At 42.8% G+C, this 27351-nt stretch overlaps 1 protein-coding gene across 3 annotated transcripts in view; it reads right to left on the reverse strand.

The window, feature by feature from the left end:
* The window catches only part of SPOCK1 (SPARC (osteonectin), cwcv and kazal like domains proteoglycan 1), an 863260-nt gene that overhangs the window by 284089 nt on the left and 551820 nt on the right, over positions 1–27351 (reverse strand). For all 3 annotated transcript variants that reach the window (XM_077326752.1, XM_077326753.1, XM_077326754.1), the window contains exon 5: positions 7468–7600. In XM_077326752.1, coding sequence (XP_077182867.1) covers positions 7468–7600 — 133 coding nt within the window. The remainder of the gene's footprint in view (positions 1–7467; positions 7601–27351) is intronic.

Genomic DNA, 27351 nt, shown 5'->3' on the forward strand with positions numbered 1-27351 from the left:
GAGGCTGATGGCATCGTTTGAAACCATGATTTTAAAGTGCCTGCAGCAGGTAAGGATTGCACTGAAATTCCCCTGTGCAGAATGGCCCTGAGACTTTCTGCATCTGAAAAATGTAGCCGGAGAGCCCCTGAATGTAGGCGGCATATTCTGGCCCCTCCACATGACATCACCCATATCTAGAGGCTGCCCAGCAGCTGGCTGACGATTTCTTCCACTTTAACTTGGAACTTCAGGAATCTAAAAAAGTGGATTCACCACCCTAAAATACACAATCCCATGGTTAACAACCAGCCTGCAACCAGCCTAAAGAAGGTATAGAGGGTGAAACATGCTATAGTCTGCTCAGCTTTGTCCCTCCCTCACTCCCACCTTACCCCCTCCATTTCCTGCCCAGAAAATGGGGCATATCCGCCTGTCATTTCAAATAGCATTAAGTCTGTCTTTAGTTGTTTTTAAATAAGTGCATCCTTCCCTTCCTCTTCAGATCCCCATCCCTTCTTCTCCTCTCTTTCCTCCTACCCCACTACTCAGACATTCAATTTCATTGCACAATCACCCTGGACTCCTTCACTCCCTCTCTTCCCCCGAGCACCTCTTAAGCTGGGCACAGCCTCCATGCTGCCCAGCTTCCAGGACTCCTTCCCTCCCTCCCTCTTCATCCCGAAGCACCATCTTAAGCGGTGTGTAGCTTCCACACCACCGGGCACTGTCTCTGGGTGCTGCAGGCTATACCGGCAGCATGGAGGATGCACTTATTTAAAAACCACTAAAGAGAGACTTAATGCTGTTTGAAATGATGGGGGGGGGATCTGCCTCCCTCACCATGCCCTCCACTGGCCAGATGTGTTTTTGGGAGAAGGGCTATAACCAACATGGCAATATATTTATATAGGACTGAATATGCATTGCCACGTGTAAGTTTCAAGTAAAAAGAAGGGGGGGGGGGGCTAGACCAACAAACCTCCGATTGGTTGGCCCCATCGATTAACAGGTTGAGGAGCGATGAGTGAAAGAGCGCATTGCTCTCTCTCTCTTGATTTTTGTGCAGCACGTGAGAAGGGGAAATCATGAGACGACGCAGCAGGAAAGCTTTAAAGTGTGGAGGGGATAAATAGCATGATTTAATATCACGTTATTGCAAGTAGGAGGCATCTCGCCATTTTTACCTCTCTGTGGAAATCCCCTTTAAGACAAGATTGGACAGGGATGATAATGCACTTTCTACAGACTTAGGACTTGACGCTGATAACACACTGCCAATATTCCTTTCCTTTATGAGACGTTCTAAATCTAACAATATCTTTTTGAATCTTTCAGGAATTCAATTGCTGAATTTTTGTATTTCATTCAATAGAATCTTTAGATGGCCAAATAAATTATAATTATCCTGGTGAATGTCACCCATTCCTTCCAATATTTGGCATGAATATTTTTAAAGTATATTTCTATGAGGAAGGGATTGATACCTTGCAGCCCTCTGAACGGTCTTTAGAAAACATTTCTGAATGGTCCCCAGTGACTTCTGAGGAAATAAAGACATTGACCAATTAAAATCAGGTAAAGCCTCTGGTCCTGATGCTGTTCCCTATGAGCTATTTAAGTTGTTTCCTGACTAATGGGCTCCTCCGTTGGTTGCCCTTTTTACAATGGTAGACAGAACTGGCCTTATGCCAGGTGCTTGGGTGAATGCAACTATAATTCATATATTTAAAAATGGCAACCATTTGTCACCTAAAAACTATAGACTACCTATTCCAAAATATTTCACCTGTAATTCTGTCTCAGGAACTCCTTTCCAAAGACTCAAGGCAATGTTCAGGAGCATCAAGACCATGATTGTACAAATTTCTTAACCTGCTGCATTCAGCCTTTGTGGAACAACTCCTTTTCTTGGCTCCACATTCATAAGTAAGCTATATTTAAGGAACTTCAATATTGTTTCCATGTCAGACATATTATCTCTGTGTTAAAATGCAAACGAGATAATCCAAAATGCCAGTTCTCATACTCCATATTCTGTCAAGCTTATTAATGTTTTTTGCTCACTGAACCCTAGAATATTCACTGAAAGCCAGACACTAAAATTACCTGATAATTACTTTAATTCATCAACATTTTATTTGCTAGGATGTTAAATCCTGACCTTTAGTTTCACAGCAGTTGTTTGAAACAATTTAGATTGCATGGAAAATGAAAACCTCGTGTGAAGTCAAACAGCTGAAATAAATGCCAAGCCCATAAAAGCAGGCAGTGTTGAGAACCACGTGAGTAATATCACAGAAAAATTATCCTGCATTACACTTGTCAGCTTTACATTTCTCCTTGGAGAATGGCCCTGATGTTCCATTTACTAATTGGAATTGGAAACATAGTTGTTTTCAAGCAGGAAGTGGCTGTTGATGGCTTCCATGGAGCACTTATGGCTCTGTAGAAATTAGTAATTTGTAGAAAGTGGTGTTAAGCAACAACTCGATTACTTCATCTCCCCTGTCTCCCTCAAGAGTAGAGGTAGGGGTTGGGGGTAAAGGTTTTCCACCATGTTGTTGGGTTGTTGGTCCACTGTATTTGTATATTTTGTCCATTTTAGTAGGGTTTTAATGGGGGTTTTAACTGGACATCTGTAACCTGCCACAAGCCTACTTGGGAGTGGTGAATAATAATAATAATAATAATACCACCTACCAAAGATACCAAAACAATGTTGCAAAAACTGGGTCAAAAAGAAAGATTACATGGAGTAAGCATATTTGAAAATCATTTGGAGAAAAGCTTTATTTTATTAGGTTAAATGTTTTATCATTTGACTTGGAAGCACAATATCCTCAATTCTCCATGTTCCCCAGTAAAAAGAAAAATGTTGTTCAAACAATTTACAAAGATGCTCTGATTCCAATGGTTACAAGAGTTACAAAAACAGAAGCATGGCTTGCATGACATATTCATGTAGGTACATTTTATTATGAACAGTTTAGCTTCAAAGAAAGTTAACTTGCTATGGATCCAAGACCAGTTAAGAGATAGGTCCTATATAAGGTAAAACAGAAGACAAGCAATGACCAAAGAGGCTCAACATCTAATCAATGAGAGGATGGAGCTAACTACCAAGTGTACCTGAGCAAAGTATTTCTTTTTTTCTTACCTGCCTGCCTGCTTATCTAATTAAATTCATATACTGCCCCTTTCAGGATTTCCAACTTGGGATAGTTCACAACCACATGCACATTACGATTAAAGCAATTTAAAACAGTCAAAATCCATAATTGTCCCAGTTATGGATCTTGGTTTCTGCTCCCCATCTCCTGCTTGGAGAATGGGGATGGGTTACTTTAAGGAGGGCCCATTTTGATGGTTTCAAATTCAGTCATTCACTAGCTCCAACCAAAAGCTTGGTAGAAGAGCTCTGTTTTGCAGGCCCTATGAAACTGAGAAAGTTCTTGGAGGACCTGCCATTCAGGAGTTCATTTCATCAGGTGGGGGCCAGGACTGAAAAGGCCCTGGTCCTGGTTGAGGCCAGATATACTTCTTTAGGGTTGGGGATCACCAGCCAGTTTGTATTGGTTGAGTGGAGTGCTCTTTGGGGGGCATAGTCAGCTAGGCAGACCCTCAGGTATGCTGGGCCCAGACCACATATGGCTCTGAAGGTCAAAACCAGAACTTTGAACTTGATCCAGAATACGACTGGGAATCAATGTAGTTGCCCAAGAATAGGCTGAATATGGGCCCTCCAGGGTGTTCTCATTAGGACCTGTGCTGGAACATTTTGGATCAGTTGTAGTTTCCAGATAAAGGACAGTGGTAGGCCTGTGTAGAGTGAGTTACAGAATTCTAACCTGAAGGTGAGCTTCGCATGGATCACTGTGGATCTTGGGTCAGGTACAGTGCTAGTATTTTGGCCTGGCAGAGGTATAGAACACCCATTGAAGTACTCTAGCAATCTGAGCCTCCATAGATAGAGAAGCGAAGAATCACTCATAGCTTACTTGCCAATGAAGCAGCTGTAAGCTGCATACCATCTAGACAAGGTAAGCACACTTGCTTTCCTTGTCCTTTCCTACCAAACCATAGGACCTCTATCTTGGAGGGGTTGAATTTCAGTCAATTCTGCTTAATCCAGATCATCACTGCTTCCAAACAACTGGCAAATATCTCTGGGGGTGAATCTGGATGGCTGTTAATTAGGAGACAGAGCAAGTTGTCATCAGCATATTGATGACACTCCAGCCCAAATCTCCAGGCCAGCTGGGCTAGAGGGCACATAAAGATATTTAAAAGAGTGGAAGATAAAACCACCCCCTGTGGAACTCCACAAGGGAGTTTGTGGTGGCATGACTGATTATTTCCCACTACAACAAAATCCAATATATTCATGCTACGTTTAGCCCTAAGCCAGATAGTTCAGGCTAGCTCAGTTTCATTAGATCATGGATCTCCAAAGAATAGTAGGGTCTGTAAGACAGAGCTCTTCTGCCAGGCCTTTGGCTGAGGTCAGGCTAAGGGGACATCTTGGACCCCCATCCATTTTCCCCAGGATCCTCATCTGGGTAGCATCTTCTTTTACCAATGTGTGGGCAGCCAGGGGAATGAAATGGATGGGGTGGAAGGATTCTAATATTGTTTTAATGTTTTATGTCTTTGATACTAGTTTTAATATTGTATTTTGGATTTGCTGTTAACCGCTTGAGCCGGCAGGCCAGGAGCAGCAGCCTACAACTATGACAAACTAAATGAAACTAAATAAATGATGTGGAGATAGGCAATGGCAAATCACTGCCGAACTTCTCTATGATTGATGGCAAATAAATAAATAGATAAAGAAAATGCTATATTTTAGAGAAACTAGGATGAAAATGCAGTTGCCTTAAAAACATTAATATAATAGTGTGCAAAAATATACGGATATGGATGAGCCAAGATTGATTATACTGACAGGAGTGGGAAGTGTGCCTTTCACAAAGATGTAAGACAACAACAGGAGACATTTGATGTCTTTATTATCACTAGTAGGCTCAAAACTAAGCCAGAGAAGTTTGGAGAACAAACAGCTTCAATGACTCTGGATCAAAAACTATTTAGAGATAATGATTTTAAAAAATCAAAGGGGCTACTGAAAGATCTGGCAATCGTACAATAAACACCTGTTAAGCTAGTGAAACAGATTTGACTGAATATACAATAAAAGGCATTTACTGTGGATTTATCAAGTCGATTCCAATTTGTTTTTATTTGAGGCATATTCTAAGCAGATAAGAAGAATATGGAAGGGAGAGCTAATCACAGGAGCATGGAAATCTATTTGTGGATGGAAATTCTGAGAGAATCAGTAACCAAAAATGCACTTTGTAAGTGTGTGCTTGCAGCCAGTGAAGCAGGATTAGGAAATGAACAGCAGAATGCATTTAAGCACAATAGCAAGTCTTGCTAAGGAGTGGAACAGGGATACTGTTTTTATATATCATTTAATGCCCTTAACATTTAAAAAAAGAAACACAGGCTTGAAAGGTTTGTGGACTTAGCAGATGAGACTGCTGAGCAGCTAAAACAGAAACATCAAACATAAGGCTCAGGGACTGGAACAGGCCCATTCAGGACTCTTATTCAGTCTGCCAGCAACTGGGGGGGAACCAGTCTGAATGTAGATCAGAATGGCCTATATTACGGTATTATAACCACTGCTGATGGCCCTTTGGTGCTGGGGGGCATTACAGTTCCCATTCTGGTTCAAGCTTGTTTCTGAATTTAGAACATCGGCAGAGGGAGATGTGAAATGTTATGGCTGCCTTACCCCTATCCCCTCGCCAAAGCCTGTTAACTATATCAGTTTCTTTAAGGCAGGGCTGGTTGGGTGCTCCTGGCTGATGCCATTTGGTCACAGTTCTTTGGTTGCCGCACCTGTGGCAATGGTATGAAGCTCTTCGTACTTGAGCCCCTCAAAAGTTTCTGAAATTCATTAAGGAGCTGTGTGAGTCTCTGGTTGTTGCATCTTGATTGTCAGGCAATATCTCTCTGTGCTGTGCAAAATGTCTTCTGAATATCAAGCAAAGGGGTGCTGAGGAGGGATGTTGGTCATTAGAAAAACATCTCTGGTATCTGGCCTTATATTTCATGGAACACATGGTCCAGTTTGACAAGACACATTTAGGTCACATCCAGCCCTTGTAACTGTTTGACACCACTAATCTAAAACATTGTATTGCTGGCCTTCTCTTCAGATTTGGAATATTTCTGCTGGACTAGTCTTTCTTATTTGTTATCTCCATGGTCAGTGTGCCTCTTCCTTAGGTTTTTACTTCTACATCAAACTTCTAGTTCCCACTAGGTCTCTTTTGACCATCACAATCAGATATGAGAATGCACCTCAGATGTCATACCTTACATCAGCCTTTCTCAACTTTTTTCTGTTGAGAAAGTCCTGAAACATTCTTCAGGCTTTGAGAAACCACAGAAGTGGTGTAATGATGCAGAATATGGTTGGAAAGCATGGCTGTGTACATGTCCACCTGGGGACCCACCCCTTCCCAGCCCATGATTGTCCATTTTAGGAAGGGGGAGCAGTTGGCATGGCCATATATGGTCATATTATCCAATAAATGTTTAACATATTTTTAAAAATATATAAAAAATGAATTAACTCCCATCCATTCAGGAAACCCTTCCAGGGGCATCAAGAAACACCAGTGTTTCACAAAACGCTTTTGTGTTTTGCCTTATACCCATCCAGCTTAAGCAGCTACTATCCAGATTTGTGGCTGCAACATAGCTGTGGTTGCTAATTTTATTTTCTTATCAAATAACAGACTCCCTCCCCCATCAACATCTTTCTCTAATCTGTGCTGAACTTGGGTTCAAGAATACATTGATCACTTTGCTTCAAACAGAACACATACAGTGAGACAGGGCATTGGTGGGAATGGGGTACTGACTAGAATATCTGACTTATGGAACACAAAAGGAGCCACATGGTTATATTTCCACTGTGAAATCAAATCTTGCCCTTTCCAGCAACGTTTTTATTCTCTAACAACTATGCAGTGAGTTATATGAATGCAGTGCAGGATCGTTCATTTTAATGCTACATCATAAAGAAAAGGAAATATAGAACAACATAAAGCCACAAATTTACATAACAGGTGTCTTCAATCAACTGTTACTGCTTTCTCCACACACTCTCAATATAAACCTGACTTCATTACCATAAGCATGAAATTTGGTATCAAGATACCTTTCACAATATACCTGAATCTCCCCAAAATGCTGGTTCTTTCTTCACCTTGATGCTAGATTGAGGAACTCTACTGAACTTACTGAAGTTTCAAAAACGTCCTCCCAGAGAGTAACAGAATAATAATTATCCTGGCCTTTAATCATGTCCTAAAGAGTCTTATTGGATGGCTAAGCTGAAAATACCATAAAACGGTGTGTGTGTGTGTGTGTGTGTAGTTTTGAGGCTATTATATTGTGTGCAGTTACCTTGGATGTATAACTGTGTCCATCGGAACCACAAACAGAGCTGGCATGCGTAAGGGGACACGGCTTGCATTTTACTAAATTAGCTGGTCCAGTCCAGTGCCTCTGGGGAAGGTTTCCTTTCTTTTGTCGAAGGCTGGAAAAGAGAAAAAGAGATATGCTACTAAAATAAAAAGGATTCTTGGAAAGATGAGTCTGTTCTACAAAATATGTACAAAACTCATACTTTTGACCAAGCACATTTCAAGGCCAACCAAGATGTACTTTGACAATTTCTAGCTTGTAATTAATAGTAATAATAATTTACGGTGGAATCTTTTCAACTGCAAATAGGGCTTAATCACAGATTCCATGTGTACTAGATTAGGGATGTAATGTCTCAAAGGAAAATAATTTAGAAAATGAGACAGGAAAAACCAGCCTATACAAATATGCTCCTTGATACATGTATTCAATCCCTTAACTGATTTGGTAGCACTGATGAAGCCTGAAATATGAGACATAAATTTTGTAAATAAATAAATAAGTAAGTAAGTAAGTAAGTAAGTAAATAAATAAATAAATAAATAAATAAATAAATGACATATTTTTTTTAAAAAGAACAAGTTTAATATTTATTTTCTATATTTTTAAATAAACAAATACACTATAAACCATATTAAGCCTGTAGGCATCTATCTTAAAACAACTGTTCACAGATTTAAATTACAACCAGAAATGTTTGCAGTACAGTTCTATTTTTTTTCTTATTCTGGTTCTGATTTCCAGACTGCAGAAATTAGCTCACCTAGAGACAATATAAGTATAATGAGCCAGCCTCAGACCAGCAGGGATTCTTTGGAGGATTAACTAAGCTGTGGAGAGAAGAGACAGGCAGAGCCTCAACTGGAGAGGTTGAAACGGCCTAACAGCCTGCCCTGTCTACCCAGTTCAAACCCAGCTGAAGAGAAGGCTGCTCAAGCTCTTGAACTGGGAATGCCTGCAGAAGCTCCTCAAACCAGTTGCCAGCCTTGCTTGAGTTCAGCTGGATCTTATCAAGCTGAGAGCTCCTCCTGAGAAAAGCTTACAGAATCACAGAATCATAAAGTTGGGCCATGCAGGTCATCTAGTCCAACCCCCTGCTCAACACAGGATCAGCCCAAAGCTTCCTAAAGCATCCAAGAAAAGTGTGTATCCAATCTTTGCTTGAAGATTGCCAGTGAGGGGGAGTTCACCACCTCCTTAGGCTGCCTATTCCACTGCTAAACTACTCTGACTGTGAAATTTTTTTTCCTGATATCTAGCCTATACCATTACTGTGCGTCCTTTCCTCTGCAGCCAACGGAAACAGCATCCTGCCCTCCTCCAAGTGACAACCTTTCAAATACTTAAAGAGGGCTATCATGTCCCCTCTCAACCTCCTTTTCTCCAGGCTGAACATTCCCAAGTCCCTCAACCTATCTTCATAGGGCTTGGTCCCTTGGCCCCAGATCATCCTCTTCACTCTCCTCTGTACCCTTTCAATTTTATCTACGTCCTGTGAGGCCTCCAGAACTGCACACATTACTCCAGGTGCAGTCTGACCAGTGCCGTATACAATGGGACTATGACATCTTGTGATTTTGATGTGATGCCCCTGTTGATACAGCCCAAAATGGCATTTGCCTTTTTTACCGCTGCATCACACTGCCTGCTCATGTTTAGTTTACAATCCACAAGTACCCCGAGGTCTCGTTCACACACAGTGTTACCTAGAAGTGTATCCCCCATCCAGTAGGCATGCTTTTCATTTTTCTGATCCAGATGCAGAACTTTACACTTATCTTTATTAAATTGCATCTTGTTCTCATTTGCCCATTTTTCCATTGTGTTCAGATCTCGTTGAACTCTGTCTCTATCTTCTGGAGTATTTGCCAGTCCTCCCAATTTGGCGTCATCTGCAAACTTGATGAGTAGTCCCTCCACCCCCTCATCTAGATCATTAATAAATATGTTAAAAAGTACCAGACTGAGCACCGAGCCCTGAGGTACCCCGCTACTCACCTCCCTCCAGTCTGATGAAACACCATTAACAACTCTTCAAAGCTTCATGTCATTGCAGTCAGTATCTTTGAAGGCAACTGACAGCTAAAAGATGCAGCACATGACTTTTAGCCCAACATGGGCTGCTTCAAGGAGGTACAACTTCCCAACATAAGACATCTATTTAAGTACAGCTGGGAGCCCTAGCTGCTGTGGAAGCAACTGTACATCCAGCTAAGATGCTGATACTCAATGTACCTGATTCCTGCCTGTCCCCTGAAATTCTGGACCCTGGGTTGGACTTTTGGACTACACATCTGGATTTGCCCTATCTACTTGAATGGAACTTTTTGGCTTTGACTTGGCTCCTGTGACCATGTGCTCACCTTTCCCAGCTCAGGTTGGACTCCAGCCAGCTGCTGCAACTGGATATCACCCCACCAGAGGGAGCAGCCCAACACAGGAAGCTTTGGAGGGCACAGTCTATGATGTTTCATAGATTTCAGGATAAACAAACACCCCTTTGCAGGTATTATGCCAAAATCTCCAGGAATTTCCCAAGCTAGAGTTGGTAACCCTACTTATGTTTTTTTTGTTTATTTTTATTATATATAAAGTGCTTACAGAGGTAACCCTCCTTATGAATATCATTTTACACTGCTGAAAGTGCAGGAAGATATCGCATTCCTGCCTCTTCCTTAAACATACTGCTTTAACCATGATTTTAAAAACAAACAGTTCCTTCCTTCATTTGCCTTATTTGATATTGGTTTTCTAGACATCAAAACACTGACTGCTATAAATTCTATATCAAACTTAGCGAAAGCTGTAGCTTGTCCTCCCTCAAAAAAAAACAAACCCACATCAGAATAGTTAGCATATATAAGGAAGACATTTCAAAGCACCACCGAAAGACTTTATTATGGTTTTAGAGAGCACATCTGTGGATGCTCTTTAAAACAATTCCAACTCACCTTGAAATCTGCTGCACAATATCAAGTCTAACATAATGTCACATTCAGCTGTTAAAATAATAAAAATCCTATTCTTTCATTTCAGCTCCTACTTTTCCCACCACTTCAACTTTTGTCACAGTGATAAATAGTACTATTAGGAAGCTTGTGTCCACAGAAGGTGCCTCATCACAATATGAAAAACTACAAAAAGAAAAGTCAGCAGGGAACAGCTTTGGTACCTTTATCAGAAAAGCAGCTCTCTCAGTAGCACGAGCGCGTTAACCATAAAGAATGCATTCACCTTCAAAATAGTTATTAATTAACTGAGGTGAACAATGCAGTGTGGTAGATGCAGCTAGAAGGCATGGGGCTGCTGGTTTCCAGAATAAAACAACAGCTATGCTAGGGTGGTTGATGGTGATAGTTGGTTGTTTTTGCAGCTCGCTAGAGGTGTGGAACATGAAGATTCAAATTTGCAAATCTGATTCTGATACAATAAGGCCAGTTCATGAAGGCTTATCCTTTGCATAGTAGAACTCTTGCTAGATTCCTAATCAAGCCCTGTCACATACAGTCAGGGCCATTTCGCACAAGGACCAATGTTGCCAATTGGTTTCACAAAGCAGAAACGCTATTTTAAATAGTGGAATCTCGGCGTTCTGCATACCTTCATTTGTAGTCGAATCCAGTAGCGTTTCATTCGTTCCCCACAGGTTTCCGGTCTCGCAGGAATCGCTAGAAAGGAAGCGATTTTTTTTTGTGCTTGTTCCCACCCCTGGATGTCAATCAAATGGAACAGCCAATGGGCGGTTGTTATCATGCTCCCGAAAAGCCCCTTTCCCTTTAAGCACAGGTTTTTAAAAAACACACACACACAAGTTGCAACAAATATGTGTTGATTCGTTGCAACGGAGATACCCATCTAGCTGGCGTGTGACTTGCCGATTCATCGTTACCACGCTCCCCCAAGTGGAAAAAAAATCCCCCCCGCACGGGCACGATTTTTGGCCGAAATTAAAGGGAACTGGCAAACAGGGGGCTGTGTTGTGCTTAGGGGAGCTTTAAAACACTTCTGTGGAGGGACTGTAGCTGTTAGTGGTCTAGATGAAACCATCTATCTATCTATCTATCTATCTATCTATCTATCTATCTATCTATCTATCTATCTATCTATCTATCTATCTATCTATCTATCTATCTATCTATCTATCTATCTATCTATCTATCTATTTATTTTCACATTTATATACCACCCTCCCCGAAGGCTCAGGGCAGTTTACATAGAATTAGAACTATACAAGGAGCGATCCATGCATATAAATAACTATAACATTAATATTACTAACTGATAATAAAAGTGGTAACAGTACAGCATTATAACAGTAATAGTCCAAACAGGTCCAGGAGCAGAATGCCTTAATGGATTTCTGGGGAGGAGGGAGGGAGCAGGGGCCCTGCCGATGTTGTTGGTTATGCCTGGTCTCAACCAAATGTTTGGCGGAAGAGCTCTCTTTTGCAGGCCCTGTGGAACTGTTTTAGCTCCGTCAGGGCCCTGATCTCCTCTAGGAGCTCATTCCACCAGGTGGGCTCCAGGACAGAGAAGGCTCTGGCCCTGGTTGAGGCCAGGGGGGCTTCTTTAGGGCCAGGGATCATTAGCCAGTTGGTAGTGGTGGACTGTAGAGCTCTTTGGGGGGGGGCATAGGCAAAGTGGCGGTCCCTCAGGTACACTAGGCCCTGACCACATATGGCCTTGAAGGTAATTACCAGAACCTTTAGCTTGATCAGGAATTAGAATAAAAATGTTCAGTCTATCCATGGTCATATATGTTTCTTGTATTTATTGTGCTTTTTAAAACCTGGCCACAGGACCTTATTAGAATCCTGAAAATGCATCTTTTTAAAAAGAAAAATGTAATTGCTGTAATCAAAGGGGAGTACCTTATGATCAGCTAATGGCTCATTTCTCTGTTCTAACAGCATGCCCCAAGTCAGATATATGATACTTTGGGTGTTAGAGGAGCACCATGTGTGTCTCTTTCCTTTACCATATGCCTACAATTATACATGATGCACAATCTATAGGTGCAACCCCTCTACTTGCTCAATCTGCAGAATGCGAGGGAGATCAAATAGATCTCATGTGAGGGAGATGTTATTTTTCATGGATACTGTACATATGGAAACAGCTGTATCATACAATAAGGTGTACAGTTGAAGTAGTATGTGAAGTATGTTTCAGGCCAAAGCTGAGAGTAGCTAAGATTGGCCAGGGAAGCTCACTGTAGCAAGAAAAGATTTTTCAGTTACGTGAGGAGCAAACGTAAAGTAAAGGAGGCAATAGGCCCACTGTTGGGTGCAGATGGACAAACTCTAACGGAAGATGCAGAGAAAGCAGAAAGGCATAGTGCCTATTTTACATCTGTTTTTTTTCACACGGAAAAGGGGTTAGGCACATCTAGAGATGGCGGTAGCCAACGGATAGTGTCCGGGTGGCAGATTAACATGGATAGAGAGGTTGTCGAGAGGCATTTAGCTGCACTGGATAAGTTCAAATCCCCTGGGATGAAATGCACCCAAGAGTGCTCAAAGAACTTTCCAGAGAACTTGCAGAACCCTTTTCCATCATCTTCGGGACCTCTTTAAGGACTGGAGATGTCCCAGAGGACTGGAAGAGAGCAAACGTTATTCCGATCTCCAAAAAAGGGAGGAAGGATGACCCGGGAAACTACAGACCAGTGAGTCTGTAGTGGGGAAGATAATGGAGCATATATTAAAGGGAGTGATCTGCAAACATCTGGAGGACAATTTGGTGATCCAAGGAAGTCAGCATGGATTTGTCTCCAACAGGTCCTGCCAGACCAACCTGGTTTCCTTTTTTGACCAAGTAACAGGTTTGCTGGATCGTGGAAATTTGGTTGTTGTGGTTTACTTGGATTTTAGTAAAGCTTTTGACAAGGTTCCCCATGATGTTCTGATGGATAAGTTGAAGGACTACAATCTGGATTTTCAGATACTTAGGTGGATAGGGAATTGGTTAGAGAACCGCACTCAAAGAGTTGTTGTCAATGGTGTTTCATCAGACTGGAGAGAGGTGAGTAGCGGGGTACCTCAGGGCTCGGTGCTCAGTCCAGTATGTTTTATCATATTTATTAATGATCTAGATGAGGGGGTGGAGGGACTACTCATCAAGTTTGCAGATGACACCAAATTGGGAGGACTGGCAAATACTCCGGAAGATAGAGACACAGTTCAACGAGATCTGAACACAATGGAAAAATGGGCAAATGAGAACAAGATGCAATTTAATAAAGATAAGTGTAAAGTTCTGCATCTGGGTCAGAAAAATGAAAAGCATGCCTACTGGATGGGGGATACGCTTCTAGGTGACACTGTGTGTGAACGAGACCTTGGGGTACTTGTGAATTGTAAACTAAACATGAGAAGGCAGTGTGATGCAGCGGTAAAAAAGGCGAATGCCTTTTTGGGCTGTATCAACAGGGGCATCACAAGATGTCATAGTCCCATTGCATCAGTCAGACCACACCTGGAGTACTGTGTGCAGTTCTGGAGGCCTCACTTCAAGAAGGACGTAGATAAAATTGAAAGGGTACAGAGGAGAGCAACGAAGATGATCTGGGGCCAAGGGACCAAGCCCTATGAGGATAGGTTGAGGGACTTGGGAATGTTCAGCCTGGAGAAAAGGAGGTTGAGAGGGGACATGATAGCCCTCTTTAAGTATTTGAAAGGTTGTCACTTGGAGGAGGGTAGGATGCTGTTTCTGTTGGCTGCAGAGGAGAGGACACGCAGTAATGGGTTTAAACTACAAGTACAACGAAATAGGCTAGATATCAGGAAAAAAAATTTCACAGTCAGAGTAGTTCAGCAGTGGAATAGGCTGCCTAAGGAGGTGATGAACTCCCCCTCACTGGCAGTCTTCAAGCAAAGGTTGGATACACACTTTTCTTGAATGCTTTAGAATGCTTAGTGCTGATCCTGTGTTGAGCAGGGGGTTGGACTAGATGGCCTGTATGGCCCCTTCCAACTCTATGATTCTATGATTCTATGATATGACCACATTAAATTGCGTTATACCGAATGAGACCTTTGATCCATCAGCGTCAGTAATGTCTACTCAGGTTGGCAGTGGTTCTCCAGGGTCTCAGACAGAGGTCTTTCAAATCATGTACTGCCAGTTTCTTTAGCTGAAGATGTTGGGTTATTGAACAGGAGATCTTTTGCATGCCAAGATGATGCTTTACCAGTGAACTGCAGACCTTCCTGCTCTACTTAGGTAGTCTGACTCACTAGCTAAGTATATGTGCAATGAGACATCTCTTGAACCCATTATGCACAGTAGCTGCTACTCCGGGCGACCAGTGCACCATTGCATCAGGCCAGGATGCCCCGGTGTTCCCTGTGTATGCATGGGAGTGGGGCTTCCCAGCAAACACTGGCGCCCTGGGGCAGTGTGCGCTTACGTACTGTGCGCCAGGGCTGGGAAGCCTGAAAGGAGCGTTAACAATGGCAGTATCCGTGGGTGAGTGGGAAGGGTCCAGGCCCGCACTGCACATGACGGCGGGAGCAGGGGAATGCCCCTGCTGGCACCACGGCTCCACAGAGCTCGCAGAGGTGTGCAGTTTCCCTATAGGGACACTGTAGGTTGGGGCTGGGCAGGCCGAAAAGCCCGGCACACTCGGTATCCCGGGGACCGCGGAAGTTCCCGTGTTTCCATAAAATGGGTCTTCTGTGGCCCTGGGCTGCGCCATGCCTACGCTGGTGGCAGGGGCATGCATAATCGGGGTTTTCCCCGATGCTCTGCCATTGCCAGCGTGGGCATTCTGGCCCATGCATAATGGGTCTTGGTGATGATCAGAAAGTATCTCAAGGCTGAATGAACAATTGGGTGCCTTCTTCTTTGGTTTACCTTTTCACAATATGCAAAAAAGCTATATAATGCTTTCAAGGCTTGTATTCGATCACTCACTAGGTGTTGCAATAGCACAGTTTGCATTTTATGAGGGCATTTAATTTTAAAGCATAACAAGGTAGCATCCACTGAAAAGATCTGTCCCCAATTCATTTTCTATGTAGGGATGAATAACCTGTCTGATTTTGTAGGATAAACTGACTTCATTTCACACAAAGCAAGCATAGGAGGGTGGAGAAGAAAAAACAGAAAAGAACCAGGATCTGCTGAGATCAAAGAACAATGCCAAAATTCCTCCTTGTATAAAATATCATTTTTTGATCTGTGGGTATGCAGATCTTACCTGGTTAGCCCAGCCTAGCCCAATCTCATCAGATTTTGAAAGTTAAGCAGGGTTTGCTTTGACTAGTATTTGAATTGATGACTTCCAAGGAATAGCAGGTAGGCAAAACACCTCTGAATGGCTCTTGCCTGGAAAAGCCTACAGGGTCATCATAAGTCAGTTGTCACTTGACAGCACTTTCCACCTCCAGGTATACAGGTCTAGTATTATATACCCTCTGTTCCTGTAGTATTGTCCATTAGCGAGACATCATGTCCCTGGACCAGTCCTACTTATTCCCTGTATGCTGCGGGCCTAAGAACTAGATGGCTTCAGTACAATTCTCAGAACACGTTCTTCAGAGGAACTTTTTGTTTGTTTGTTTGGCTTATATACTGCCCCTTCCAGCCAGCCGGCTTGGGGCAGTTCACAACCAATAAAATACAATTTAAAATGAAAAGAAGCCTACCGTACAAAACTACCCACCATACCCTGCCATGCTAGGGCTTGAATTGCTACCTCTCCCCCGATAATGTGGGGTGGTTTGATGGGCAGGAGGACCTCAACCAAATGCCTGGTGAAAGAGCTTCATCTTACAGGCCCTGCGGAACTGGATGAGTTCCATCAGGGCTGTCAGCTCTTCCAGGAGCTCATTCCACCAAGTCGGGGCCAGGACCAAAAAGACCCTGGCCCTGGTTGACCAGGTGGACCTCTCTGAGGCCAGGGACCACTAGCCTGTTTAAATTCACTGAGCGTCATACCCTGCTAGGGGCATAAGGAGATAGGTCGTCCCTTAGGTACGCTGGACCCAGACTGTGAATGGTCAAATTCAGAACATTAAATTTTATCCAAAAAACAGCTAGCAATCAATGCAGTTGCTGCGATACAGGCTGGATATGGGCCTTCCATCATGTTCCAGTGTGGACCCTCAGAGCCGCATTTTGTGCCAGCTGAAAATTCCAAATCAAGGATAAGGGCAGGCCAGCATAGAGCAAGTTACAGAAGTCTAGTCTGGAGGTGACTGTTGCATGGATCACTGTAGCTAGGTGTTATGGGGCTACATAGGGTGCTAGGAGCCTTGCTTGACACAGGTGGGAAAACACCAGCTAGGCTACCTTTGTGACCTAAGCCTCCATGGGCCTGTTTAGGATTGCTCTCCTTGACTATTTATGCATTGGGCACTTCAGTGTCCCAGCTCCCATGCAAAAGCACAAATTGGGGGCGGGTGAGGCGCACCGGGCCAAGTGCTCCCCTGTGTGGGTGCAGGAAGATGTAGGGCAACCTGCCACGACTAAAGCTCTAGCCTGCAGCCCGGTTCTTGTGTTTAACAGTAATGAAGAAAAATGTGGTAAAATATTTTATAGAAAGTAGCATTTTATGAAGCTGATTGTTGAAATCAGCTTGAGAAAAACAGACAACCCCCCCACCCCCCAAAAAATTATATCCAGGATGCCCTTCACAACTTGTTTGAGCGTATATCTGTGAAGCTATTGACTTCCAAATAAAATTTAAAATTAGAGAAGAGTTGCTATAGTCATATCCCCCCCCCATTTTAAATACTGAGTGTTTCTCTCACTGTGAGGGGTCCTGGCCTTCTACAAGCTGATGATAGATTGAGTCATACCCTGCAACATCCGTCACTTTCCCACCTTCTCAGTGGATGCAATTAGTTCACATGTTCTGCCTATTCATTCATCTGTTTACTCTTAGTGATTCTGCTTAATCCATCAAGTTGCCTGCTAATGTGGCTTCTTAGAAACCAAAGAAGAATTAAACATTTGCTATTATAACATTCTCAGGCTGAAAAATGTAATGGTGATGGTACTGAGGCAGATGCTGGCTACAGAAGATCACAGCTATGAAGAACTGCTATGGGCAATAGGTATACTTGTATGATATTTATGAGAATGGGCCATCTAAAAGATACCAGTTTTATTTTAACTTCTTATTGCTTGCAAATTTAGCAACTGTTCTAACAGAAATTGTTTACATTATGTTTAAAACCAATAGGAAAACTAACAAAAAAACCCCACAAATGTATTTGTTATTACTACTTATAGTCCAATAATCATAGCACCTTTCTGTTATCTTGTTATCTCTCTTTCAACTCATTTGATAATTAATATAAACATTGTTTATGTTTTGTGTTTCAAATAAGAGATTTAAAAAATGCTCCAAGTACCCACATATATTTTTAATGTGAAAGAAAAAAGTCACACTGGATCCAGAAGCTAAAATCACATATTATAATATCATGAATTTTTTACCCTCAAACTACTTTTCTCTAGGAATTTGTTTTTCTAACTATTGCTAATTTTTAAGCAGCCAAATTAAATGTATTAGTAAGAGGTAGTTTAGAAAAAAGAAATGCTGCAAATCTTCTGATATAAAACATTGTGTGGATACTAAAATGGCAGAAAAATCTGAGATTGACAGTGGAATCCTAAATGGAGTTACACCTTTTTAAGTCAGGTGACTTCATTAGATTTTGAAGGGTGTAACTCTGCCTACATTAAGCTATTAGAAGAAGAAGAGTTAGTTTTTATATTAAGGTGACCAGATTTTAACATTGGTTAAGTGGGACACCATTGACCGGAAGGGGGTTCTTGATTAAAAATGTGGTCTTTATGGAGCAACAAAAAGTTTCATAGAACACATAGAATGCAAAAATAGTATTGTAATATATATTTTTTAATTTCAACATAAGTACAATTTGCCAGGAGGGACCCCCAGATGTCCCTCCAAAAGTGGGACAGTCTGGTCACCTTATTTATATCCCACTTTTCACTACCTAAAGCAGTCTCAAAGCAGCTCACAATTGCCTTCTCTTTCTCTCTCCAGAAAAACAAACTGGGAGGTAGGTGGGGATGAAAGAGCTGACAGAGCTGCTCTTTGAGAATAGTCCTAACAGGGCTGTGACTAGCCCAATATCAGCTGGCTGCATGTGGAGACTAGCTGGCTGCATGTGGAGAATGGGGGGGGGATCAAACCTGGCACTCCAAATTAGAGGCCACCACTCTTAACCACTACACCAAGCTGTTTCATTTATGAATGTTTCTTTTTAGTCTGACAAAGACATGGTTCATTTTACTTTTATCTCTCTGTTTTGCTCAGCTCCATGAGTGTAAAAGGCTTGACCTGTCAAATTCAAAACCAAGACTGGAAACTACATTTTTATTCTTATTAGTTTGCATAGGAATGTTATCATTTATGTGTCATTCATGTTATCTCACAGGTTCAAAATACCCTAGGTTTTTAACATCCATAGAAAAGTACCTGTAATTTGTCTGAATAAAGAGATAGTGTTCCAAGTTATAGCTGTGCTTGGGAGTAAATAGAACTCATATACAGTTTCAGGAAAAAATATCCTTCAAATTTTAATGCTTGCAATATATCATGCTTATAACGATTTAATTCTTCTTAAGTGTGAGCTTGAAACACAGAGATAGATATATTATACAAAGGCTGTCATTAAGTGAGTGATTGGCTTAAGATTTAAATAGCTCTTAACTAGGGTTGCCTTTTGCAACCAAGAAACTGTTGCTATGTTTTCAAACTTCTTGATGAATCTTAGCAACTATGGCCTGTTTTTCTGCCCATATAGCCTAAGCCATTTTCCCTATCCTTTTCCCCAGCCTGCTGCATCTAGACTCCTTTCTACACTTGGCAGGAAGAGGAAAGGAAAACAGAAAGAAAATTCTCAGGTTCTGAGTTTTATGTTTCTATCAAAAAGCTACTAGAGCATAAGAAACCAACCAGGAAGCTTACAAAGAATTGATTAAGACTGCAAATAGCAGGAATTATGCAAATCAGTAACAAAGAAGAATGTTTTAAAATTTATTTCCAATCTTTCCCATGTGGGGTTGCCAGGTCCTTCCTGGCTACTGGTGGGGGATGTTGGGGTTAGAGGACTCCTGGAGATTTGGGAATGGAGCTTGGTGGGGACAAAGACTTCAGTGGGGTATAATGCCATACAACCCACACTCCAAAGCAGTCATTTTCTCTAAGGGAACAGATCCTCTGCAGTCTGGAGATGAGCTGTCATTTCAGGGTATCCACAGGTCCCATCTGGAGACTGGCAACCCTGTTCCCAAGAGTTCACTGAAGCATATTTACAATAAACCCTTGAGTTAGGTAATGCTGAAAATGTGAGACCAAGATGTGAGCCTCACATATGAGGACCAATCTACATATTAACAAAGACTCTGGGCTGCCACAGAGGATGGTGTTCTATGTTACATTTTCCCAAGCAGAGCCAACAGCACATTGGCTTGCACATGGAGGTGCAGCAGTACTTCCTGCAGCAGCCCCAAAGAGCAACTAAATTCCTGCTCCTGAATCCCCTTCTCTCTCAGAATGTTTAAAAAAAACCAGGAAAGACTTTGCGCATAACCCCTGCTGCAACAAACCGTGATGCCGCAAACAAAGGGAGGGTTAGAGGATGACTTGGTGAGATGGCATGGCTGGGGGTGGGATCAGAAGGAAAGCTTCCTCCATTAGCTTTACCAGCCTGGGTTCCATCTCCCAGCCATATTAAGCCTCGTGCAATTGGCCAGGCCAGGGGGAGGGGGGTCTAGGAAACTGGTGCAGCTGTGTAGGACTCTGCTACAGTTATCCTGCCAAGCCAATGGCTCCAAGAAACCTGAACACAGCCACATCAATTCTCCCCTTGCCCCCCACAGGCACAAATGGGACCAGAGACATCTGCCCCCCCCCCAGCTTTTCATGTGGGTTTTCGGTACCCAACTCCCTAGATTGTACCTGTATATTCACTTTGCACTGTAAATAATGTCACCATTGTTTCAGGGATGTAACCATGGCACAGCTGATGCTAAGCCAATGTTCATATTTACATAATGATGTATTTGGAATTCTTTGAGGGCTCAGTGTGATCAAAAAAGGATATTACTTTATTTTTTCTTTATCTCCGGTCCTCTGGGACCAATCCAATAACATCATACCATTAGAATCTAAAAGTCTCTGACATTCATTTAATGTTTCCCTGAAATGTTTATTGATCAGGACTTTACAATTTTCTTCTGTATTTCCCCTCCAGTCTTCCTGATATTCTATTAGCTTGACAGTTTCTTTCATGCTTCTGTAAAGTCTACCTTTGAATTAATCATTATCTCTTCCCCCCCCCCCCAGTCACAGAATTAAAACTGATAAGCTATAATAACCCTTTACATCCGGGGAACTGCTAATATGCATCAATACTTATTTTCTTACAATATAGCTCTGCAAGAGTTTGATAAAGCTTCCAATTTAGTCTTTAAAATGCATCTTTCTTGCTTCTCTGTGGATTACTCCATCTCTCCCAATTTGAAAGTATGTAGCGATCTCACTGGACTGAGTGCTCCAAATGAGGAACATGCAGTGCTGTAGACTAAACAAAAACAACCACGTAACTTATATAGTAGTAGTCAACATATTTCTTTTTATGGGTTTCATGAGCTGTTTTGAGCTGACCAATTTACTGGTCAATGATGGTTGTACAAGAGACCCTTTTGTCTATCCTGGAAGCTTACTGCAGCCCTGCCAATGTCAGAATGGCTGCACACATCCTTCTATAATGATGTGCATCCCTGGCAGGTGTGAGGCAGAGTACTCTTCAGCACCCTTGGAATGCTTCCTCTGGCCCTTTGTGACAATGGATGCTTCCATCAAATATATTATTGATGGGTGAAAGAGGAGCAAGTAGGAACTAAATAATAGTTCAGCAGCAGTAGTTCCTACTTGCTCCTCTTTCACCCATCAATGATATATTTGATGGAAGCATCCATTGTCACAAAGGGCCAGAGGAAGCATTCCAAGGGTGCTGAAGAGAACTCTGCCTCACACCTGCCAGGGAACTACATAATAGTTCAGCAGTAGTGGAACAACTGAAGATGGCGCCGTACTAGCTCGTTCCGTGACAAGCTCTCGAGCCAAGCAGAGGGCCAGGAGCAAATGCACCTGGCAGACCTGAGCGGGATGCGTAAATCTCGCTCGCCGGTCGCCCCAGGAACCGGGAACAGCACCCTGAGGGTCCTACAGATATGTGGAGACTGAGTTCTCCAGATCTCCGCTGCCTGTGCTCAAGGTCATGATGGCGTCCTTGTCATAAACAATTATCTAAGCTTGAAACGATCAGCTGATCCTGCATTCTTCCCAGATTATCTCTTACCAGATTGACAAGAGCCGAAGTCTGATAAAATCAGCAACGTAAAGACTGTGAGTTTTCTGTTTGTTTTCCTATTCTTTAAAACCAGGCACCAGCTCCCCTCCTTCCCCCCTAACCAATTTACAACGGAATTCTTTCTTCGGACGGGAGGCAAGCCAGCTAAATACACTCGTTAAACAAACAAAAGAAAGAGTTTAAAGAAAATAAAGAGTTTAAAGATTTGTTAAAGAGAGTTCAGCGGGGGATGCTGACTTAATACGGAGATTGACAAACTGATAATTTCTGATCGCCTGAACTCCCACGAGACCTCGCAAGACCTTCTGCTTATAATCTGTGACTGTTTAGAACTATGGAAAAATTAACTAAGGCACAGTTCCTTCACTTGTTATGCGAAGGTAACTCAGAGATACTGAAAGCAGTCAAAAAGGCTGAAAAGGAAATCCAAGACACCAAGAAAGAGCTCTCAGACAGAATCGATGGTTTGAAAAAAATAGCTGACAAAAACACAACTCAACCGGCAATACACCAAACGAGAATTCAATGTCTGGAAGTTAATCAACAGGAGTGGGAGAGAGCTAGGAACGTAAAAATCAAAGGTGTCTTGGAAGAATTTGGGAAAACAGATTTAAGGAAGGAAAGCACCAAAAGCCTGGAAGACTACTTAGAGGAGGAAGAGACTCGGATTGACAAAATATACAGAGTCTATTCAAAAGCGACCGCATGGAAGAAGCAATCAAGAGACATCTTTGTGGGACCTGACAGAAAGGCGGCAAAAAATATTCCACCCAAAAAGCTTCAGGTGACGCCGCTGAGCTCGGTGGATCAAGAAGCACAAATACTTCAAGACCTGCCAGCAGATACATCATGGAAAAGAGCACAATTCCATCTTTTGCGACCACCTGAAGAATGTGACGAACAGTGGAGCAATTACCTGGTCTCTCTTAGGAAATACAGCAGCAACCTTTAGGTTAGGGCCAACATACGATGGGAACTGACTATATATTACTTGGGATAATAATAGATTGTATTCTTATAAGTATTAACAATTACTTGGCTAAGAAAGACAACAGTAACTTTTAGATTAGGACTAACATGCGATGGGAACTGTATATGTTTCTTTTAAGATAATAACAGACTATACTCTTACATGTATCAACAATTACTTCCCCAGCTGATTATTTCTTTTTCTTTTTATCTTTTTGTAAGCGCTTTATATACAATAAAAATAATAATAATAATAAAAATAGTTCAGCAGCAGTCACTGCTTCATTCTGGCCACAGCTTTATTGACTCCCCGCTGCACCTCCCTCCCCCCCGTAAAGAACATCAACCCATCATGGGCAGATCTGACCTCCTCACATCCAGTCAACCCCAAGAAAGCTGATTTCCAGTGGTTCTATCTGGAGCTATCAAGCTACTTGAATCTTACTTGTCTAGTTCTTCTCCACCTGCTGGAAGCCCAAGAGGTAGCAAGCATGGTAGAAACCCAGTGGGTGCTAGCCCCTATGTGATTTCTCCTGCCACCCAAAAATGTGAGCTGGCTGGGCCTCCCCTGCTTGGGGTTGGTACCATGGATCATCAGGTCCCAAGGTGACCCAGAGGGGAAAGAGGCCGGGAGCCAATGTGCAGCCCCTTTTATGGGCATACCAGCCTTTGATCATCTAGACCCCTCCCATCATGCAGTGTGCCAGATATATCTTGCATTCAGAATACATTGAGTAAGTCTGCCTTGCCTTGTCCCTCGCTTGCCTCCTTACATTCTTACATCAGCCCTGCCTCCTCCTCAGCCTTAGCAAATTGGACCACTGAGTCCCTTCCGTGTATTTTACTGAATAGTCATAGTTAACTAAAATATGAAGCTGGCTTGCTAAAACTCATATTATGGGAAGACAAAAGTCACTGGAAAAGTCAATCATGCTAGGAAAAGTAGAAGGCAGCAGGAAAAGAGGAAGACCCAACGTGAGATGGATGGACTCAATCAAGGAAGCTATGGCCTTCAAGTTGCAAGACCCCTGTTTGTGAGGCTGTTAACAACACAATGTTTTAGGGTCGCATAAGTTGGAAGTTACTTGACAGCACTTCTCTCTCTCTCTCTCTCTCTCTCTCACACACACACACACACACACACAAAACTAAATGAAATAATTGAACTATTATTTTCTCTGTGTATTTAGTTAGTCTTTACATAGGCTCCCTTTGTATCTGAACACTGTTTCATTTATCTTTAAATAGGACAGGGTCCTATTAAATAAAAGAGTAAGGCCACCTGGGGAGGAGTTAGGGCGGGCCCTGTCCAGGATAAAAACTCAGAGGGCCCAATCAGGAGCTGCGAAGCGGCTCCTGATTGGGCCCTCCGAGTGTCCATCCAGGGCCAAGCAGCCAATGGGGAGGTGCGCAAAGTGCCTTCCTATTGGCCCCTCACCAGGACAGACCAAAATTCCATTCACCCAGCCCAGTCTGGCTGCCAGTCTGCTCCTGACCACCAAAGGGAGAGGAGGTCAGCAGGGCTGCCAAGGGGGATGCGAACAGAGGCTTGGACAGGCTGTGCCAGCCCTTTTTGCCCCAAGGCTGTCCTAACTGCCATGTCCAACTGCAAATTGCCTCAGAACCCTGACAGAGCTGGCAGGAGGCTGCAGAGTGCTCCCCCTCCCCCCTTCAGGCCTGCTGCGATGGAGCCTCTGACAGGCCCTGACTGAGGGAAGGAGGCCTTTCCAAGAGCAACGTAGGGGAGACTGAGGGCTTTCCTTTTGAAGGGGGGGGGGACTTTCCCCTTCTGCCAAACAGTTGCCTGACAGGGAGGCCACAGAAAAACCCCTTCTCACTTAAAATACTGCTCTGGCCGGGGGTTAGACACAGCCAAGCCATGTGTCTTTCTTCTTTGCAACTCTCTGCAGATTTGAGGCCACTGCACAGCATTACTCTGCAGAGGAAACTGGCTCTTTTGTCTCCTGTTTCATCTGCACAACAACCCTGTGCAGTAGGCCTCAAGTCTTTCAATTCAACAACAACCTGTGTGGGAAGCCTTAAATGTTTCTTCTCTACAACAACCCTGTCCAAAGTAGCCCTTTCTGCCTGGGGAGCTGTAATTATACTCTGCAGGTGAGCTGTAATTCCAGGAGCTCTCCATGCCACACCTGTAGGTTGGCTAACACTGGGTTGGAAATATTCCTGGAGGTTTGGAAGTGGGACTTCAAAATCGTACAATGCCTCAGAGTCCAGCCTTCAAATGAGCCATTTTTGCCTGCAGTTGGTAGGGAGTGGTGCAGGAGTGTCCCTCCTGGCCTATGGGTTATGGCTAGCCCTTATCAGCAACTGTTTGTATTCTGGGGCGCAGACAGGCAGACCAGCATCAGTCCTGTGAGTCTGGAAAGTGCAGGAAGATCTAAATAAATATTTACAGCCTTTATGTAGTAAGCAATAGAGTACATAAATCCATTCTTCTAAGGAGCAACCATGAAAGAAGCATGTGGGCACATAACATTTTATCAACAGTGAAAAAATGGAGAAGAAGGAACAGGGTGGACACCTGTGTACTGTGACTACCCCATGTGTATTAGGGCAGAGGGGCATTTCGGTGTCTGTGGCCTAATTCCCACAAGAAGGAAAATGACGCAGAACTGGGGGGAATTGGTTGCCATGTAATCTTCCCCTAAGAAGAGTCTCCAGTCTGATTTTCCCTTCACATATCCGAAGACATGGCTCTGGAAAGCTCATCTGTAACCACTATGCCACAATTCCCAAAGGTCAGTCCTCTCCCACAATCAACGAACATTCCACACCACAGGTTCTTAACAACCCCATGCCCTTACAGACTGGACAACTCCTCCCCTTCCTCTTCCCACTGCCAAGCTCTAGCGCCCGTTGTATTCTTGGAGACAACGGGCTTTGCCCCTAGTAGTTTATATTTTCAGGAACCTCTGCCAACCTGTGATCCAGTTCTGCGCTAATATCATTTTTGCTTTTCTGGCCTTCTCACTGTAGCGGAATTTTCAAAGTTATCTCAGCCATTTGAGCAGTTTTTTTCATTTGACCCCAATTTACAGTGAACAGACAGAACCCTCAAAGTCTTGAAGGTTGGTCTGCCCCCTTTAAAGTTGCCACAGTAGCAATTGTGATTGTAGCTTGAAAAAACAATTAAGACACATCCTGATGGTTAAAATGCAGGAAAATTGATGGGCTGACTTAATATATCCAGTTCCTGCTGTGTACACAATCTGACACAATCAATAGCTGATGCCGGAGGAGCATATTTAATGGTATACGCTAGTTCATGTTTCTAAGGGGTTGGATATGGAACTTAGGAAATGGACTGGGCTCATGTTTTTATCACTGGCTTCCCTATTCCCCAAATAGCCTCTGGAAAGTCCTCTAACTTCCTGCATTGGGGATGAGGGAAGGGGAAGGCAATCAAGGTCCCTTCCATGAACTTTTACCATTAATATAAGGACACTATCCAGCCCAAAGTATAATTATTTTGCATAATATGTGTAAATGTAAAGTAATACACATATTTTACTCATATAATATATACACATATTTTACACAGACACTATATAAAAGCTTTATGGCTTTTGTTATAGGTATTCATGTAAAGTGGAGAAAATATCTAATGTAGCATAAACAAAATTAATGGTTGGCTATAGGAATCTGACAGCCTACAAATCTCTTCTGACTGGAAGGCACATGGTAACTCTACTCCTGTATGCCAATCATCTGTCTCATGAATGTTACGGAACATCATGGGCCAAGGCAAATGAAGCTCTGTTTTGCTGAAAGCTTACAAGCCTGTTATCCTAGCTTTAAGATCCACAGTGGAAAAGACCTACTGTTCATTAAAGAGGCACAACTGTGAACAGGGAGCAAATCAAGGAATTTTATCTTCTACAGAAAATAGTAGCTCATGTGCAGGGGGAAGGAGGGGGAAGTTTCAAACTACAATTAGATTTTTCCCCCCATTCCTGTGGGGTTCATTTTCAAATTCATGAATATTATGATGGGAAGATACAACTTTCTGCTAATGAACAAGGAGCTGACACTGCACTGGCTGCCCATTTATGTCTGGGCAAAAGTCAAAGTGCTAGTTCTTACCTTTAAAGCCCTAAATAGTCTGGAGCCACAATATTTTTAAAGGGACTGCCTCTTTCAGTATTGTCAAGCCTCACAAGCCCTGATCTTCATCTCTCTGCCATTAAAGGTGAGGCAGGTGGCAATCAGAGATAGGACTTTTTCAGTAGTGGCATCTTCAAAATGGAATGCCCTTCAGGTTCATCTGGGTCTCATGCTGCTCTATTTTAGTTTTGAGGTCAAATTTTTTTCTGTTCACCCAAACCTTTGAGAGTAATTTAAATAGGAGAAAGTCTGCTTAGGCTGGAGAAGCTTGGTGTAGTGGTTAGGAGTGCGGACTTCTAATCTGGCATGCTGGGTTCGATTCTGGGCTCCCCCACATACAACCAGCTGGGTGACCTTGGGCTCGCCACGGCACTGATAAAACTGTTCTGACCGGGCAGTGATATCAGGG

This window comes from Paroedura picta, chromosome 3, assembly GCF_049243985.1.
Source record: "Paroedura picta isolate Pp20150507F chromosome 3, Ppicta_v3.0, whole genome shotgun sequence".
Taxonomy (NCBI): domain Eukaryota; kingdom Metazoa; phylum Chordata; class Lepidosauria; order Squamata; family Gekkonidae; genus Paroedura; species Paroedura picta.